This window comes from Caretta caretta, chromosome 1 (assembly GCF_965140235.1).
Source record: "Caretta caretta isolate rCarCar2 chromosome 1, rCarCar1.hap1, whole genome shotgun sequence".
NCBI classification, from domain to species: domain Eukaryota; kingdom Metazoa; phylum Chordata; order Testudines; family Cheloniidae; genus Caretta; species Caretta caretta.
Window position 1 is genome coordinate 127,085,314 of NC_134206.1, and position 16,002 is coordinate 127,101,315.

General features: G+C 42.1%; 2 protein-coding genes across 2 annotated transcripts in view; both read right to left on the reverse strand.

The window, feature by feature from the left end:
• Positions 1 to 423: 423 nt before the first annotated feature.
• The window catches only part of LOC125640881 (arylsulfatase D-like), a 70,146-nt gene continuing 54,567 nt past the window's right edge, over positions 424 to 16,002 (reverse strand). Inside the window, exon 12 of the mRNA XM_075131110.1 lies at positions 424 to 2,705. Coding sequence (XP_074987211.1) covers positions 2,695 to 2,705 — 11 coding nt within the window. The 3' untranslated portion in view covers positions 424 to 2,694. The remainder of the gene's footprint in view (positions 2,706 to 16,002) is intronic.
• LOC125640874 (arylsulfatase D-like) overlaps positions 424 to 16,002 on the reverse strand; it is a 29,000-nt gene continuing 13,421 nt past the window's right edge. Inside the window, exons 5-10 of the mRNA XM_048859956.2 lie at positions 11,651 to 12,074; positions 9,235 to 9,371; positions 8,884 to 9,018; positions 6,171 to 6,333; positions 3,865 to 3,986; positions 424 to 3,074 (exon numbers count right to left, since the gene is read on the reverse strand). Coding sequence (XP_048715913.2) covers positions 2,695 to 3,074; positions 3,865 to 3,986; positions 6,171 to 6,333; positions 8,884 to 9,018; positions 9,235 to 9,371; positions 11,651 to 12,074 — 1,361 coding nt within the window. The 3' untranslated portion in view covers positions 424 to 2,694. The remainder of the gene's footprint in view (positions 3,075 to 3,864; positions 3,987 to 6,170; positions 6,334 to 8,883; positions 9,019 to 9,234; positions 9,372 to 11,650; positions 12,075 to 16,002) is intronic.

Here is a 16,002-nt window from a genome sequence, read left to right on the forward strand (position 1 = left end):
CCCCATCACATGTGGTGGCTCAGATTTCTCTCCACATTTCCAGTATGAGTCCCTCAGTCCTGGCATAAAAATCACTGATTAAGATGAGGAACCTTACATCAACACTGAATATTTAATTTGTAGGAGAGGGTGCATTTTTCTAAAATATACAACTTGCATCAGACTGTCTCTCATTACTCACCAATTAGTTACTGAACGTATGCTAAGACAAAGATTCTGAATTGGCATTTACTTCAGAGGAGCCAGGATTTCGCCCAAGATATTTTATCAGCAAGTGCAATATTGTAATGGTATACTGGCTGTTGTCAGTTGTTGGCTGTGCGTGTCTGTTCTCTCTGTGTGCTGTGCCGGCTCTGCACAGATAGCTGGCCCAGCAGACCTTGTTTGAATGCCCCAAAGAGACCACACACTTGATTCAGTGGCGGAGGTATTCGATCAGGTTTATTGTCAATAAATCAATGTCTACTGTTACACTAGCACATGTATGCGCGTTGCAGTGGACTCAGCTCAGTGAATGGCAAGACTTTCTGTTCCCCCCTCAGCTGGACAAAGACATACCCCCTGTAATCCCTCTTTTACACACTGACACAAACAAATGACGTGGTTTGTTACCACCCTTTACCTTGTACCTGTTGGTTTGATCAAAACATCTCTATCCATCACCCAGTCATCTTGGCCTATTCTTTAAAAGGGGTCAGTGTGTCCTTGTGCCATCTTCAGGGAGTGTGTTTATACCATAACCTTATATTGGGGTGTTCTGGTATTACCTTTCTGGAATGTGTTTACGTGAGTGTCCTGTGCCTAGCACTTCTAAGGAAGGTTTGTATTTTTGCAAGTAGGCATGTTTTGTAACAGGGCAGGGCCTGACTTGGCCTGACTCTTGCTAATTCTGCTTTATATTAGCAGGGCTTGACTCTGTTTAGGCCTGAGACCTTACACTAGGACTTTTCTACCGGGCCTCATGTCTCTCTCTATTACACTGACCTAACCTCCGCTTTCAATTACTCTTTTTATACCTTTTGAGCCTGCCGTGTTTTTTTCAGAACCTGATCTACAAAAGCTCTATTAAAGCAAAGTTTGTGATGGTGGCTCCACTAGTTAAGGCAGCTGCTGCTGTCCATCTGCTATTAAATTTAGACAGTCAGCAGGTATGGTTGAATTTTGGGTCATTGTGTGCTTTATGTCATCTTTCCCTCCTCCTCTCCCCTCACACATCTAACTTCCGGAAGTATATTCTGATATTCAAAAGTTTAGTTTTTCATCTGACAAGTTATTTGCTGGGGAACATATATTGATCACAACAGTCAATAATAAAACTCAATATTGGAATGCTACAGGAATGGGAAAGAATATATAGAAACTGTTTCTCATTTAATACCTTTTTGAGATGAATAAGACAGTTTCCTTCCTCGCTTTGTAGCATGACAACATTCTATTCTGTTCCTTTTCTGCCAATCAATTGAAATGTGTGAGTCACATGTCTGCAGGATCAGTCCTAAATCTTAAAAAATATATGTAAAAATCACTTTCCAAGTCCCAAGTTCTTCCTACAGCAATTGGTAACAGAATTAATGCCTACAAACAGGCGAAACAATAAGCTCCCTGTATTGTTTAGGTACTGTAATTACAATAAACTGTGGCTGCACATATATACACCATGCAGACACCATAGTCCTCCATGGGGATCAGACTAGGCACTAAAATGACAGGCTTCTACTTCAGCAGGAGCCATGGGTCAAATTTGTCGCGGTGAATCTGAATGGAGTTACACCAAGGATGAAACTGACCAAGTATTGCTGAATCCTTTACTGAACAGCACCTCATTCACTTAGATATTTGCTTATTATATTACATTACGTAGATTTCTCCAAACTATGATTTTTTTTCTTGTTCATTAACTGAAGTGGTAAATCCCACCAATGATCACCATACTTCTTTACCCAAGATGACCGTAAACATATAAAGTAAGTTTATTTATTTTATACATTTTTATTAGTGTCATTTATCAGTAAAACTGCCAGTTACAATCTAGAACAGGACCCTTTGCTCACCAACCAAAAGCTACTTTTAGTAATGATTGTGCAAATGACAATAAAAAAAAAAATCTTAAAGAGCAACATTCTGCTTTCTGGCGTGCATGATTATTTAACTTTACTGTTATCCAGTTAAAGCCGTAGTTTGTTCAAAAGCTGTTGAAAAATTGCAGTCGGTTCTTTCCTAAGCCAATTTTACTTTTTCTTGTGTATATCTCTCTGACGGTTTCAAATATTTATCTATAGCTAAACGCCCAACAGAGAATGGAGTTATACCTCTGCGAGGCAGTGATGTGCTGGGAAACGGAAGTAATTGTAACACAGAATCCACTGTGCCTGGATGCCTTATGGCCAAAATATTCAGACCTGGGTGCCTAAAGTGAGGCTCCTAAATACATATTGGAAGGCACAAGTCTCTCCAGGTACTATTCCATGTGTACATGGAGTGCGCTTTACGCACCGAGCTAGTAGTGGAGAGTAAATGGGAGAAAGCGCTACCATAACCCCCTCGTCCTCACTTAAGGCCTCTTTGCTCCCCAGAGAGGCATATTTTAGGTATAATTTGGCCCAAAAGAAACATGATTTTTCAGAAATGATGTTATTACAAGTTGACTGCACCAGAGCATTCACAGTTGCAGGGTTTTATGAACAACCACCTATTTTACAGAGCTGGTGTGATAGAGGGTGCACTGTCACCCTCTCTATCACACCAGCAAAACGGGAATGTCCCACAGCACGGCTGCAGCCAGGGCTTCCACATAACGTTGTACAAAGAGAGCTGTTGTGGGACTGGAGTCAGTGTCTGGCGATGCTCCTGAACAGCTCTTTCTATTCTGCTTATTACTGTGTCAAACAGGGGCTCAGTGCCAGGTGATAGAGGTTTGGCCTCGGAAGGGTCTCTGGAGAGATCAAAGAGTAAAGGAGGGTCATGATGGGTTACACCTTCCCCAAAACAAGGGCAAATTCCTCTTCCATAACACGCTCCAGCACCCTCTGGATGGAATATTGGGGTCACATAATGAGCCTTCCACAGTGCCCCACCTGCCAGGAGAGAAATCAGATATAGGGACTAAATGATGAGTATAACATAGCACTCTGGTATTTGAGAGTGCTCCTTGAAGGAATACAAAGACATTTACCAGCGAAAACACACAAGGTTACAAGGCTTCTTAAAGTCCTTCAGAACAGATACTGATTTTGAAAGCACTAGATGTTGTGGAGATGAAAACGTCTGTAGGATGGTACAGTAGGTGTTTTCATTAAACTTCCGCTTACATCTTTTCTCTATGTTGATTGCAAAGAGTCCTTTGTTGTGGTGCACTTCCTGCTGGCACTAGACATCACTACAACTTCCATGACAGTTCTGACTTACCAAGAACCTCAGGAGTCAATCCATAGGTTCCACAGAACTTGGGCCAAGCACAGAGAACTTCACTGAGGCTATGTCTACACTATGCAACTTTTAGTGACACAGCTATGTCGCTACAGCTGTGCCGCTAAAAGTCGAGCAGTGTAGCTGCTGTTTGTCGACTCTCCTGCTAACAAAAAAAGCGGCATTAGCGTTGTCGGCAGGAGAGTGCTCCTGCCGACAAAGCACTGTTCACACCAGCGCTTGTTGTTGGCAAAACTTTTGTCTTTCGGGGTGTGTGTGTTTTTTTTAACACCTCTGAAAGACAAAAGTTTTGTTATTCAGTTGCCAGTGTAGACGTGGCCTAAGTATTATTGCAAAAAAAAAAAAAAATCAGTTAGTGGTTGCTATGATGACTGCTCCTATGAGGAGAAAATATTTGCTAGAGTTTGTATCCATCATGGGGAGAATGTCTATACTCACTGTCCTTTTGGTGCCATCGCACCGCGTGTAAGTATGACCCACAGTAGTGAAACATGAACTCATGCTCTGACTGTTGAACTTTTCCTTGTAGTAAAGGCATCAGGTTCCGGCCATCAACTACCCTAATGTGATGGAGATAAGAGAAGTCACCAAACTGGGACAATAAATATTGTATTTATTACTCACTCTGCAGTAAAAAATTCTTAGTGCCACTGGCACTACGTCTACAGATGGTTTACATGTTTATATGTATATAATTTCCCTGCTGCACGTGGCCTACATTTAGAACAGCTATTAGAGAAAAGTTAAGCAAATACTGTAAATCCCTAAATAAAATGATTTCTAAAACAAAAATTCAGACTTATCCTATTGAATAGTACACAAACAGTTTTTACAAAGAATTAGTTCTTATGGAAAACTAAGACCCCTATTCAGGAAAGCATCCCTAAAGAAAACAGCACTTAAGCACGCTTTCCTGAATAGGGGTGGATTTAAGCACATAAGTGCATCCCTGATTTGGGGCCTAAATTAGTATTTAATAGTTTTCTTGTAATAACACTGACGAATAATTTTTTCTTTCCTATGTAACTTAAGAGACCCATTTTTAAGGCACTTAGGTGCTTTTGAAAATATTACCCCGGCGTGTATATTTCTGACACTTCTGCAATTAAGAGCAGTGTGGCATTCGGGGGATGGCCTCCCCATTCAGAGTTCTACACTGCAATAAAACACCCAGGGCTGGCCCCTATCAGCTGACTTGGGCAAGCGGAACTCGGGCTGCGGGGCTGTAAAATTGTACTGTGGTGCTGTATGACTAGAGCATGACTGTTTATATAATTAATATTGCCACTCGTTGGACAGTTGCAACAAATCTTATACAAAGTATATCATGTAAGGTGTAAATGGAAAAGTTATGATTTGATGAGTAGGATTATCCTGTTTATGCGCATGTATCATTTTGTATCTGAAGTTATGAATACTGGCTACATAGATCTATATTTCAAATGTGTTTGCTCCTGGGATAACACCCACAAGGTAATTTACGTCCAGTCTGGCCAGCACATTGTGAATGAGCTATTCAAGGTGATGGCCCATTAAAGAACACTTAAATATCACAATGGGCCACAGAAGAAGCTTGTTCCCACCCGGTAAGCCTTCCTGTGGATGCTTGAGCCAGAATATGGGTAATGGCTCCTATGAGTCATCAAGGCATGCAAGGGCATGTGACAAGCTCATGTGACCCTGGACTCCACCTTGTGCCCCTAATTTTCCACAAACTAAGACTGAGAACAGTCCCTCCACATGGGAGAAGGTATAAAGGACCCTGGAAGCATCTCCATTTTGCCTCTTTCCTGCTCTGATCTCTGGGCTATGGACTTACACTAAAAGGAGCATTCCAACCAGGGGACTGAGGACCTTCCAGTCGTTTGGAAGTTACCAGAGACTTTACAAGCCAGCTGTCTGATCCAAGAACAAAAGCTGATCCAAGAACTTTTCAATGTATGTATATAATTTATTTGACTACTTTAACTCTCCTTCTTTTCTCTTATAAATAAACATTTAGATATTAGATACTAAAGGATTGGCAACAGTATGATTCTTGGGTAGGATCTGAGTTATATATTGATCTGGGTATGTGGCTGATCTCTTGCGATCAGAAGAACCCTTTGTTTAATGAAATTGGTTTTCAATAACCACTCATCATAAAGTCTAGTGTCTGGGTGGTGAAATAAGGGCTGAAATGCCTAAGGAGACTGCATTTTTGACTTCTTTTTAACCAGTGTGGTGAGACAGAAGTTTACTTTTGATACTGGTTTGGAATATCTAATGATTGAATAACCAGCAGCTGGAGGTGAGTCCAGCCTATTTCTCAGCAGTTTATCCTGAATCTGGTGTTCTCAGATGTGACCCACTGAGGCATGGTGACATGCACTGTAGGCTTTTGGGCTTGGGCTAGAACCTGGGACCTGAGAATCATGCGGGGAGGGTTTCAGAGGCTGGGGTCCATTCCAAGCTCAGACATTTACACAGCAATGTTATAGCCCCAGAGCCTGAGCCCTGCGAGCCCGAGTCAACTGACATGGGCCAGCTGCAGGGTTTTTATTGCAGTTGTAGACATACCCTTAAATAGTTCATTTCATACTCTCTGCGGTTTCCTTGTTCTGACAACTATCCTACCCCCATGCACTACATGCTCTAACCCATAGTGTGCATACCACACAATGAATGTAAAGTTTAGCAAGAGCATAAGCAGCAATATTGTTGTTACAGATATAGGGAGTGAATATACTTTGTTGTCTCCATACCTGTCCTGGGGCACTATCCCTCCACCCAGATGAGCCACTGTGGGATAAATGTCCATAAGGCTTGTAGGTTCATCAATAATTGTGTCAGCAGGAAAGACTCCTGGCCATCTAAGTATCCCTGGCACACGGATGCCTCCTTCCCAGCCTCCCATGCCTTTTCCACCTACAGCAAAGTGACATATAACAGTTATGACTCATTAACAGACATTAGACTTGTGCATGAAATTAGAGACAGATGGCAGCAGCACATTGCAAAGGTTTAATTCAGTGGTTAAGTTCTGATTTCATAAACTTCAAGAGGGATGCACAGAATCACTCAAAAAGTAAAAATCAAACACGCCCTCAAACTGGGAGGGTGTGTGTAATTAATGTCTGTTGCAATGACTTGCAGCTTGGGACAGATGGGAAAATGGGCAAGCAAGCTTTCAAATATATGTTCTTCGGCAATAATTTTCTCTCTCTTTCCCCTCACACAGCTCTTCCTGCACTCAGCTGTTAGTCTACATCCTTATGTAGGGTCAGAATGGGGCGACATGAAACTTTTGAGAGCCTACACCAAATAGCCCCATGGCCTAGCAAAAAGGGATAGACTGGAAACGCTCTGAGAACACACAAGACTGAAGGGTATGAAATACGTCTTAAAAAAGCATATAAAGAGCCTCATCCCCCATTTTAATTCAGAGTTTCAGTACAGATTGGTTCTGTTTAGACATGGGCTAAGATTTTCAAAAATGACTCAGCATGTAGGATTTAGTCACTTAGGAGTCTAAAACCTAAGTGCCTATTTCACTTTTGAAAATGAGATTTAGGCTCCAAAGTCACTTAGGTGGTTTTGAAAAAGTTACCCAAGAACTTCAAGACCAGAAACATGAATCTCAATAATACGAAAGCTATCATATACCCTTATTTGAACTTTCAGTCAAATGTTTTTCCCTAACCACATTGTACACAGGAATAAGACAGATATAGATAGAATAAGATTTTTACACAGATCAAGCATCAGAATGCTCAAATTGCTTATGTGCTGAAGAAAAGATGTGTACTGTGGTACAGTTGGGCACACCCAATATAGCCATCAGGTTTCCATGTCTTTTCGCTGCTCGCCCTCCAAATCCCATCAGACTCATTCACCAAATCTATAAGTACTGCTTCCATTCAATGGCAGCAATCAGAGCCACTTTACAGTCCAACTGCATAAGGAAGAGCCAGGAGCTAGGAAAAGTTCCTCCTTCCCCTCTCTGAAAGCAGGCAAACTCTCCCTTTCAGTAGAACACAATTTCCACAGCTCAGGGAGTCACAGTTTCAAGTCTTTGCCCCTGGCTCTGTACTTGGCCAGTGCTGCACTAGAAGTCAGGCCAGGTTGCAAAATTAATACAAGCTGCAGTTTGAAAAATGAAAACATTTACATGCTTTCTGATCAGCATTTGTCTTGTGTAGAGTATACTGAAAGCAACAAAACCGTGCAGTGATTGCCTTCTCACTGTGAGGGACAGCACACTCCTCCTTTCCTTTTCTGTTCTGATTACCCATGTATCTATGATTTCTGGGGTACAATAAGTAACCATAATTGAATTTGTCTGACTGCATGGAAATCATTCACATTTACTATCTAGTAGGAATGATTCCATAAAATGCCATTGAAGCTTGTGAATGTCAAGAGTTTGTATACACAAAGAAGAAAGCTTTTTTTGGTACCACTTCTCCTTACGATTTTCCCTCGCTCTCTACAAAAGATCAGTTAATAACTATTTTAATACAAATATTTCTCCCTTCTCTGAAGCCTTCCATCCAAGGAACTCACAATGATTTACAGGTATTATGCAAGCTTCACAATACCATTGTGAGACAGGCAAGTTTAATACCTTCATTTCAGAGAAACAAGATGGAGCACAGAGAGATTGTTTGCTGTCCATGGTTACACATGACATCTATGCTAGAACCAGGAATAGAATCATAGAATATCACGGTTGGGAGGGACCTCAGGAGTCATCTAGTCCAATCCCCTGCTCAAAGCAGGACCAATCCCCAATTAAATCATCCCAGCCAGGGCTTTGTCAAGCCTGACCTTAAAAACTTCTAAGGAAGGAGATTCTACCATCTCCCTAGGTAACGCATTCCAGTGTTTCACCACCCTCCTAGTGAAAAAGTTTTTCCTAATATCCAACCTAAACCTCCCCCACTGCAACTTGAGACCATTACTCCTTGTTCTGTCCTCTTCTACCACTAAGAATAGTCTAGAACCATCCTCTTTGGAACCACCTCTCAGGTAGTTGAAAGCAGCTATCAAATCCCCCCTCATTCTTCTCTTCTGCAGACTAAACAATCTCAGTTCCCTCAGCCTCTCCTCATAAAACTCATGTGTTCCAGACCCCTAATCATTTTTGTTGCCCTTCGCTGGACTCTCTCCAATTTTTCCACATTCTTCTTGTAGTGTGGGGCCCAAAACTGGACACAGTACTCCAGATGAGGCCTCACCAATGTCGAATAGAGGGGAACGATCATGTCCCTCGATCTGCTGGCTATGCCCCTACTTATACATCCCAAAATGCCATTGGCCTTCTTGGCAACAAGGGCACACTGTTGACTCAGAAGAAGAAAGCAGCTTTTCACCCCAGATGGGACCCAACTCACATTGAGCCCATCAGTGTTAGTCAAGCACATTAATTTTCTATTGCATTTCTAACCTTAAAAGAAATCGTAACATATTTCTTACCTTTATATATGCCATTCCAGCCACCTAGCTGAGTTTTTCCTTCTTGAGCCTCCAATTGTCCTCCATGGTCAGAGGCAAAATACGTGAATGTGTTGTTTTTCAAATCTTCCTTGTCAATAGCATCAAGAATTTTGCCTGTAAATTAAAGAAAGACAGAAAAACAGTCAACATTTTGCTGTGAATCAAACAAAAAGATCAAGATCTAATTAAAATGATCAGGACACTAAAGCTTTGCAGAGCCCTTGCAGAAACCTTTAATAGCTTTTAAGACTCTAAAAGCTTGGTCGATATCAGTATTTCACTTTTACACTGATACATTTAAAGAAAGTCTCTTTCATAAAGGACACTTACCCACCAACCAATCCATTTCTTCTACATTGTCTCCATATAAGCCGTGTCTGCTCTTTCCAAGAAATTTCTCCGTGGTGAAAAGGGGTGTGTGAACATGTAAAAAGGAAACGAAGAGGAGGAATGGTCCATGCTTGTTTCTTAAAGAATTAAATGAATATTTTTGTTGTGCACTTGGAAAATTCTAGAAGCTTTCACATTCACACATGTACACACATACATTATAACTAGCACCGTATTCATCGTGACATAATGCCACTGACCTTAATTTGGCCCGTCCAGAGCATTCTGTCTCGTAATGTGCACAATGGATGACACTAGCTATTTTGGGGGGTAATGTCTCTCCCCAGAAGGGTTTGCATTACAATGCACCAAACAGTATATATTTTCAAAACAATTTCCCTAGTGAGAATGATCTCAGAAGCTCCTCACAAGAGGGCTTTACCTCAACACAAAATTTAGCTATTTTCCACTCCGTAATAAAGAGAAAGAGAGAGCGTGGCACCATGGAAGGCTGTAAACTGGGTGAAAGAAAAAAGAGGGACACATGATAATGGAACAGTTAGGCAGAAATAAATGTCAGACTTCAAGGTATCACATGTAGTCAGGAAGGGTAAATTTTTAAAAAACACCTCTATGACTGAGGCTTCTAAGTCCAATTTTCAAAGCAATTTATGCACCTTTACTTACAAAAGTATTTAGATGCCTAAAGATGCAAATAGATGCCTAGAGGAATTTTCAAAAGTGCCTAAGTGAGTTAAGCATCTAACTCAGTGGTGGGCAACCTGCGGGCTGCATGCGGCCCATCAGGGTAATCTGATTGCGGGCCGTGAGACATTTTGCTGATGCTGACGGTCTGCAGGCCCAGCCCCCCACAGCTCCCAGTGGCTGCAGTTCACCATTCCCAGCCAATGGAAGCTGTGGGAAGTGGGAGCCAGCATGTTCCTGCGACCCACCGCTTCCCGCAGCTCCCATTGGCTGGGAACGGCAAACCGCGGCCACTGGGAGCTGCAGGGGGCCAGGCCTGCGGATGGTCAATGTCAGCAAAATGTCTCGCGGTCCGCAATCACATTACCCTGATGGGCCGCATGCGGCCTGCAGGTTGCCAACCACTGACTAAAAGTCACTGAAAGTCAGTAGGACACAGGCTCCTAAGTGTCTATGCCACTTTTGAAAATGGGACTTAAGCACTTCTGAAATTTTTACCTGAAGTTTTATCTGCTATGTATAGCACAGTACAGTTATCTGGATGTCTCATGGGGCTTTTTGTAGTTTGTTCCCTTCCAGATGAGCACCAAAGGGGATGAGCCACTGCAGGAGGCAGGATACCTGACCAAATAGATCAAACAGTCAGATTTACTATGGTTAATTAGTCTATATTCTTATGTAAAAAAAAAAAAAAAAAGATGTCTGAAAGGGAGTAAGAGCAATATAAGCCACAGAGAGAATAGCCTGGCAACCACTGTAGGAGAATTGCTGGATTATGTAGCACTGGACCAGAAACAGCCCTCCATTAACAGAGATGGGGGGCTGGCAAGAGAGAAAGAGCAGCCTGAAAGCTAAAAGAGGGGATGACAGGCTAGTAGTGTGTGTGTGTGTGGGGGGACAATAATGGAAACCTAAAAAATAAGTGATTGCCAAAAAGCATGTTTTATTTGCAGCAGTCTTGTGCTGTAATGGTGCCACTCTTCACTGGCACAATGGAGAGTATGGGCCATCAGGTTGCAGCCCATCACAAGATCTCCATACAAATTACTTATTCTCTCACTACAGCTTTTCAAAAGCATTTAAGTGATTTTGGAGCATGCACCCCACTGATTTTCACTGGGACTTATGAGCCTAAATCATCTGGCACTTTTGAAAATCCCACCCATGTGGGTTAACAAGGTGGTCCCAATTCTGCGAAGACTTACACCTCAGATGATACCATGGACTTTGGCCCAGCATTCTTTCATGATAAATATGAAGAGAGAGATTTAGTTAGAAAAAATCTTTTAGCGTTTGGTTGATAGCTGGAGAAGCTACACAGTGTTGTTTTGCAAATAATAAAAAAATTGAAAAACAAGTCCTTGGTGACATATGTCACCTGGTTAAACTCTATCCTATCTGAACAGCTCCAGGTGGTTCCAGATCCAGGATTGCTGAAATAAAGTCGAATCCGTGGTGTACTCATTTGTTGTCAATACTCAAAATGCTCTCCCCATTAACACGTCATTCATACATGTTTTCTTGGCTCCAGAAACCAAGTCAGTGAGCAATGTGTTTGTAGGCAGAAATTTCTTATGTGTTTCAAAAATATCTGAAAAAGAATTATCCAGAGACATTAACAGCTTATGCAAAAAACTCCACTTGCACCAAGGATCTTAAAAAACTCCTGGGATCTCGTCTCCTTTAAGAAAAAAGGAAGGCCTTTAGTTACCTTTCAATAAATGAAACTGCTTCCTTAAGCATGAGGGCAGACGTCCTTTCCAACTTCATAGGTTGTTCAGTAATATCATAGTTCCTCATCAGGATACAGTTCCAATATTGCACAAATCCATAACTGGAGTACCAGGAAGTGAAAAAAAGAGAGCCAGCTAAGGCAAAGAAGGCGACTATTTTCCAGCTGGCGGAAATCAAGTCAGTAAGCTTTCCAATGATAACTGTGAGCACAGCAAGGGCAATTATTTGAGTGTAAAGCCAGAGTTTGGCTTGAAGGGCTGCATCCAACTCGGGAGGTTTGTTTTTCTGACAGTTGTTTAGGAGAGTAAAAGGCATGCCGTAAAAATAATCAAAACCATGGTTTGAAGGGTGGTGGCAGTGATCATTGAGGGCTTCACAGTTCATACCCTGATGCCACTTCCCTGAAAGTTAAATAAACAAAGAAAGGCAATTGTTAGGGTTGGGATTTTCACAGAAGCCTTACGAGAGCTAAGTGCCCATTTAAATGGCAGTTGGGCACATAAATCCCCTAGGTTCCTTTGAAACTTCCAGCCTAGAACATTAAAAAGCACTTGTAAAAGATGGAGTTAGCACTGCAATGCAGGTGCCTGCTGTGCAAGACTCGGAAGAAGAACCATGGATTTCAGTCCCTCCCTGTGTCTGCAGTCTTTTACTGTGCTTGTCTTAACGCAGGCCCTGAATCTAAGATCTTCATAGGTGGATCCTTGCACCTATGTGGAATTCCAGTGAAGCCAGTAGAACTCCATACTGGCATAAAAGTTTCTGTGGACTCTGTCGGGGTTTCTGGGGCCATAGATTAAGCTACCCAGGGAAGGGATTTGTTTTGTAAAAAACATTAGTCTGCATCTATGCAGCCATATAAGAAATGAATACTGAAACATACTACAGGAAACACATGTACCAACATTTATGAAATAATAGTTTTCTACAAATGTAGGCAATTGTAGCTATAATAAATGTGAAGTGAAAGCAATGCCACTAGTTTGCTGTAGATGTAACTCTTCCCCCCAAATGAATACCAGTTATTCTTTCAATTTTGGCATATGGCAATGTACGATTCAGTTTATATATATTTTATATATAACCCACAAAAAACGACGTTAAAACATTTTTAAGATTGCAAAGGCAAGCACTCAGAACTTAATCCTAAACAAAGAAACATTTCCTATGTCCAAGTGTATTTAAGGAGATTTATAAATCCACATGCAATGGTCTACCTAAACTTAATTCCAAAATCTCTGTGCATTATAAGCCTCCTCCCCAAATAAGTCTTCTCAGGTTGTCAGACCCATACCAGTATCTAATCCTCTATTCTTTCTTCTGTATAAACCAGTAATCCCAAATTCCAACAGAAAATGCCTGATTTTCCTCTTATTACGAATCCAGAAAAAATATGAAAGATGAATTTGCAAGCACTGCAAACTGTTTTCTTGTTGACTTGATATGCACAAAGAATTGCTTCCAGCTTATATAAAATGAACACAGCTTCCAGTAAGGGGATGTCTACACTGCAACGTAAGCCAGGGCTCAGACTCTGGCTTGAGTCCAAATCCTCCTTCCATCTACGTACAAATCTCTCAGACTCGTGCTCAGACCTAGGATCCTAGGACCATCTGGAGCTAGAAGGTCCGAGCCTTTGTCAAGCCAGGATCCAGATCCTATTGCTTTGCAGTGTAGACACAGTCCTGGTTAACTCACGTCCTGTAAGTCTGCCAAAAGTATCCTACAATTCCATGGGCCAGCTTCCTTTGTCCTCTCTATCCCAACAATCTCCAGTCACCTGCAGTGAAAATGGAAGCCACCCCTTTTGGTGAGCAGCAGCAGCAGGCTCATCAAGTCAGCATTAAACCTTCCATTGTCTTCTGACCACCAAGCTGCAAATACCATCAAAGAACCTTCTGTGCTTACAACAGAAACTGAACAGAACAGGCCTTTTGCAAAGCACGCTGCCTAATGATCATGGGAGCACAGCCAGATTTTGGTGAATCTCTGGTGCGAGGCCAGTAAAATCGTAGACTTTAGTAAGACTACCTGGAATTATCCCACATATCAGCAGATAGCTAAAAAGCTGACAGCGCTGCAAATCTTCTGGACTGGTGAGCAAGGCAGGGAGCGGATTAAGAGGCTGAAGAGCAAGTGCCGGAAGACCAGGGACCAGAACTGCACCTCAAGTAACTCGCCAGCCAAATGCCCGTTTTATGAGGGGTTTGATCGAGTGCTGAGCACTGTGCACGATGACCTAGTCAGCTGGGATAGTGCCGTGTAGAAGTCATGTTGGCCCCTGAATTCATCATGTGAAATTCTTTATGCGAAAGTTCTGGATCCACGGCTGGTCATCCCAGTTCTGCATGCAGATGTGATCCCACCGGTCTGTGCGTGTGACCCTGTGTCAGAAGTGCCGGTGTACGTGGGGGCAATCAGAGGCTATACTGAGTGTAGTGAGCAGCATCAGCCAGTGAGAGTCTGCCATGCCTGGGTACTCTGCCTCCTCCTGCTCTATCATAAAATCAGTCAGGTGCCTTTGGTGGGTCAGAAAATGCCACCAAAAGGTCCACCAGTGTCTCATAGAAGCTCTGCCCATTTCCTGACACAAGCGTGAAAGCACAAGCAAGAGAAGTTTCTTCAAAAGGCACCTCCTTCACGTGGCTGGCTCCAGTAGCTCAGAGCGCACAGGCCACAATGAGTCCTCAGCAGGCTGTGTTGGCGGGCTGTTCAAACTTCCTCTAACATGCAAGGTGGACAGTCAAGTTTTCCCACAGTGCATCACAGTCAAAGGGGTGGAGCAACCACATTTGGGGAGGGTGCTAGGGAGTTTGGGATATGGCTGGTTTGACTCGGGGCTGTGTGTTGCGGTGTAGATGCCAGAGCCCCAGTTTCAAGCCCAGATTAGAAAATTGTCAACATAGGATTAAGAATTAATGTAAATACTCAAGCCCCAGGTTTTCAGCTGACTCGAGTTCCACTAACACTGGGCTTACCCTTAGACCAGTGGTTCCCAAACTGGGGTTCGCAGAACGTCACTGGGGGTTCGCCAGAAAAATTTCACTAATGGGGGTGAGAGGACCCCGGGCATTGGAGGCAGCAAATGAGGTTTGCAACTATGTTAATACTAAGTTTGGTTCCTCCATTACCTCACTTTTTAATTTTTTAAAAAATGTGGGTTTATCACATACTTGGGTATGTATTAAAGGTTCACGAGTCTCAAAAACTTTAGATCCAAGATGGCAAAGGTGGAATAGCACACTAGATCACATCAAAATCCATCTTGCGAGCAAGTGAAACAAGATGCGAGGAATCTTCCACTGGTGTCAAAAAGCAGACTGCTACCTGAAGAAGGATCATTTTGATTCACTGGAAGAGCCAACAGCCAAAATGAAAGTGGTCACTGAGTTTGTATCGGGAGCTGGTAAGACTGAGTTAAAAATAACCTTGGCTGAGGAAAAAGTTTGATGGTAATGGTTAGCAAGTATGGAACAGTCCAGGGAAAGGGTGAAATTCACCTAAATGAATCAGCACAAAAATATTTTGATGAAAAATCAAAACATTCTCTTTTTCGTGATGATTCGTCAATAAGCAAATTCAAGTGATTTCATGTCCTCGGATTTTTTGGCATCTCTGCTTGTGTGTTTACATACTCATCTTTTATTGTTTGCTTTTATTCTGTGATCGGTAAATAAATAAATAAATAAATAAATTCCTGGATTAGTCTTCAGACCTCCTCCTCAGAAAAAAGCACCTGCTCTTCTCACCTACCATTAGGGGTTACAAAGGCAAACAGTACCAATGACTTGACTTCTATGCTATACCATCACACATTTGGATAGTACTTCACATTTTCAAATACTACTTAATAATCCAGAGGCAGAACAAGCTATTTCTGAACACGGCTGGACTTACCTACCTATGAGTGGGGAACATATTATATTAGCCAGTTGTGTACTACCTACCTGCTGTTAATTTCTATATCCCTTTCCCCCTCTATAGCCAAAAGAAATGATTAAAGTCCTTCCTTTGTTGGATTTCTGTCTCTGTCTCTGTGTGTATATCTATATCTCAAAGGAAGCACTGAGAGAGTTTTGTTAAGCTTTGGAAAGGCTCCTGGACCTAGTACAAAGCTCAGTTGTTCTAACCATTGTAACCATGCCACTTCTTGTGACATATTTTACTTCTCCTATTTTATGCTCCCTTGGGTTCAGATGATTAAATGTTCAATGGGAATGTTAGATCTTTGGGGTAGGGGCTGTCTTTGCATTATGCGTGGGTAAAGCACCTACCACATTAGGGCCACAAGCCCCAATTGGGAGTCTCTAGGTCTTTCCACACTACAAA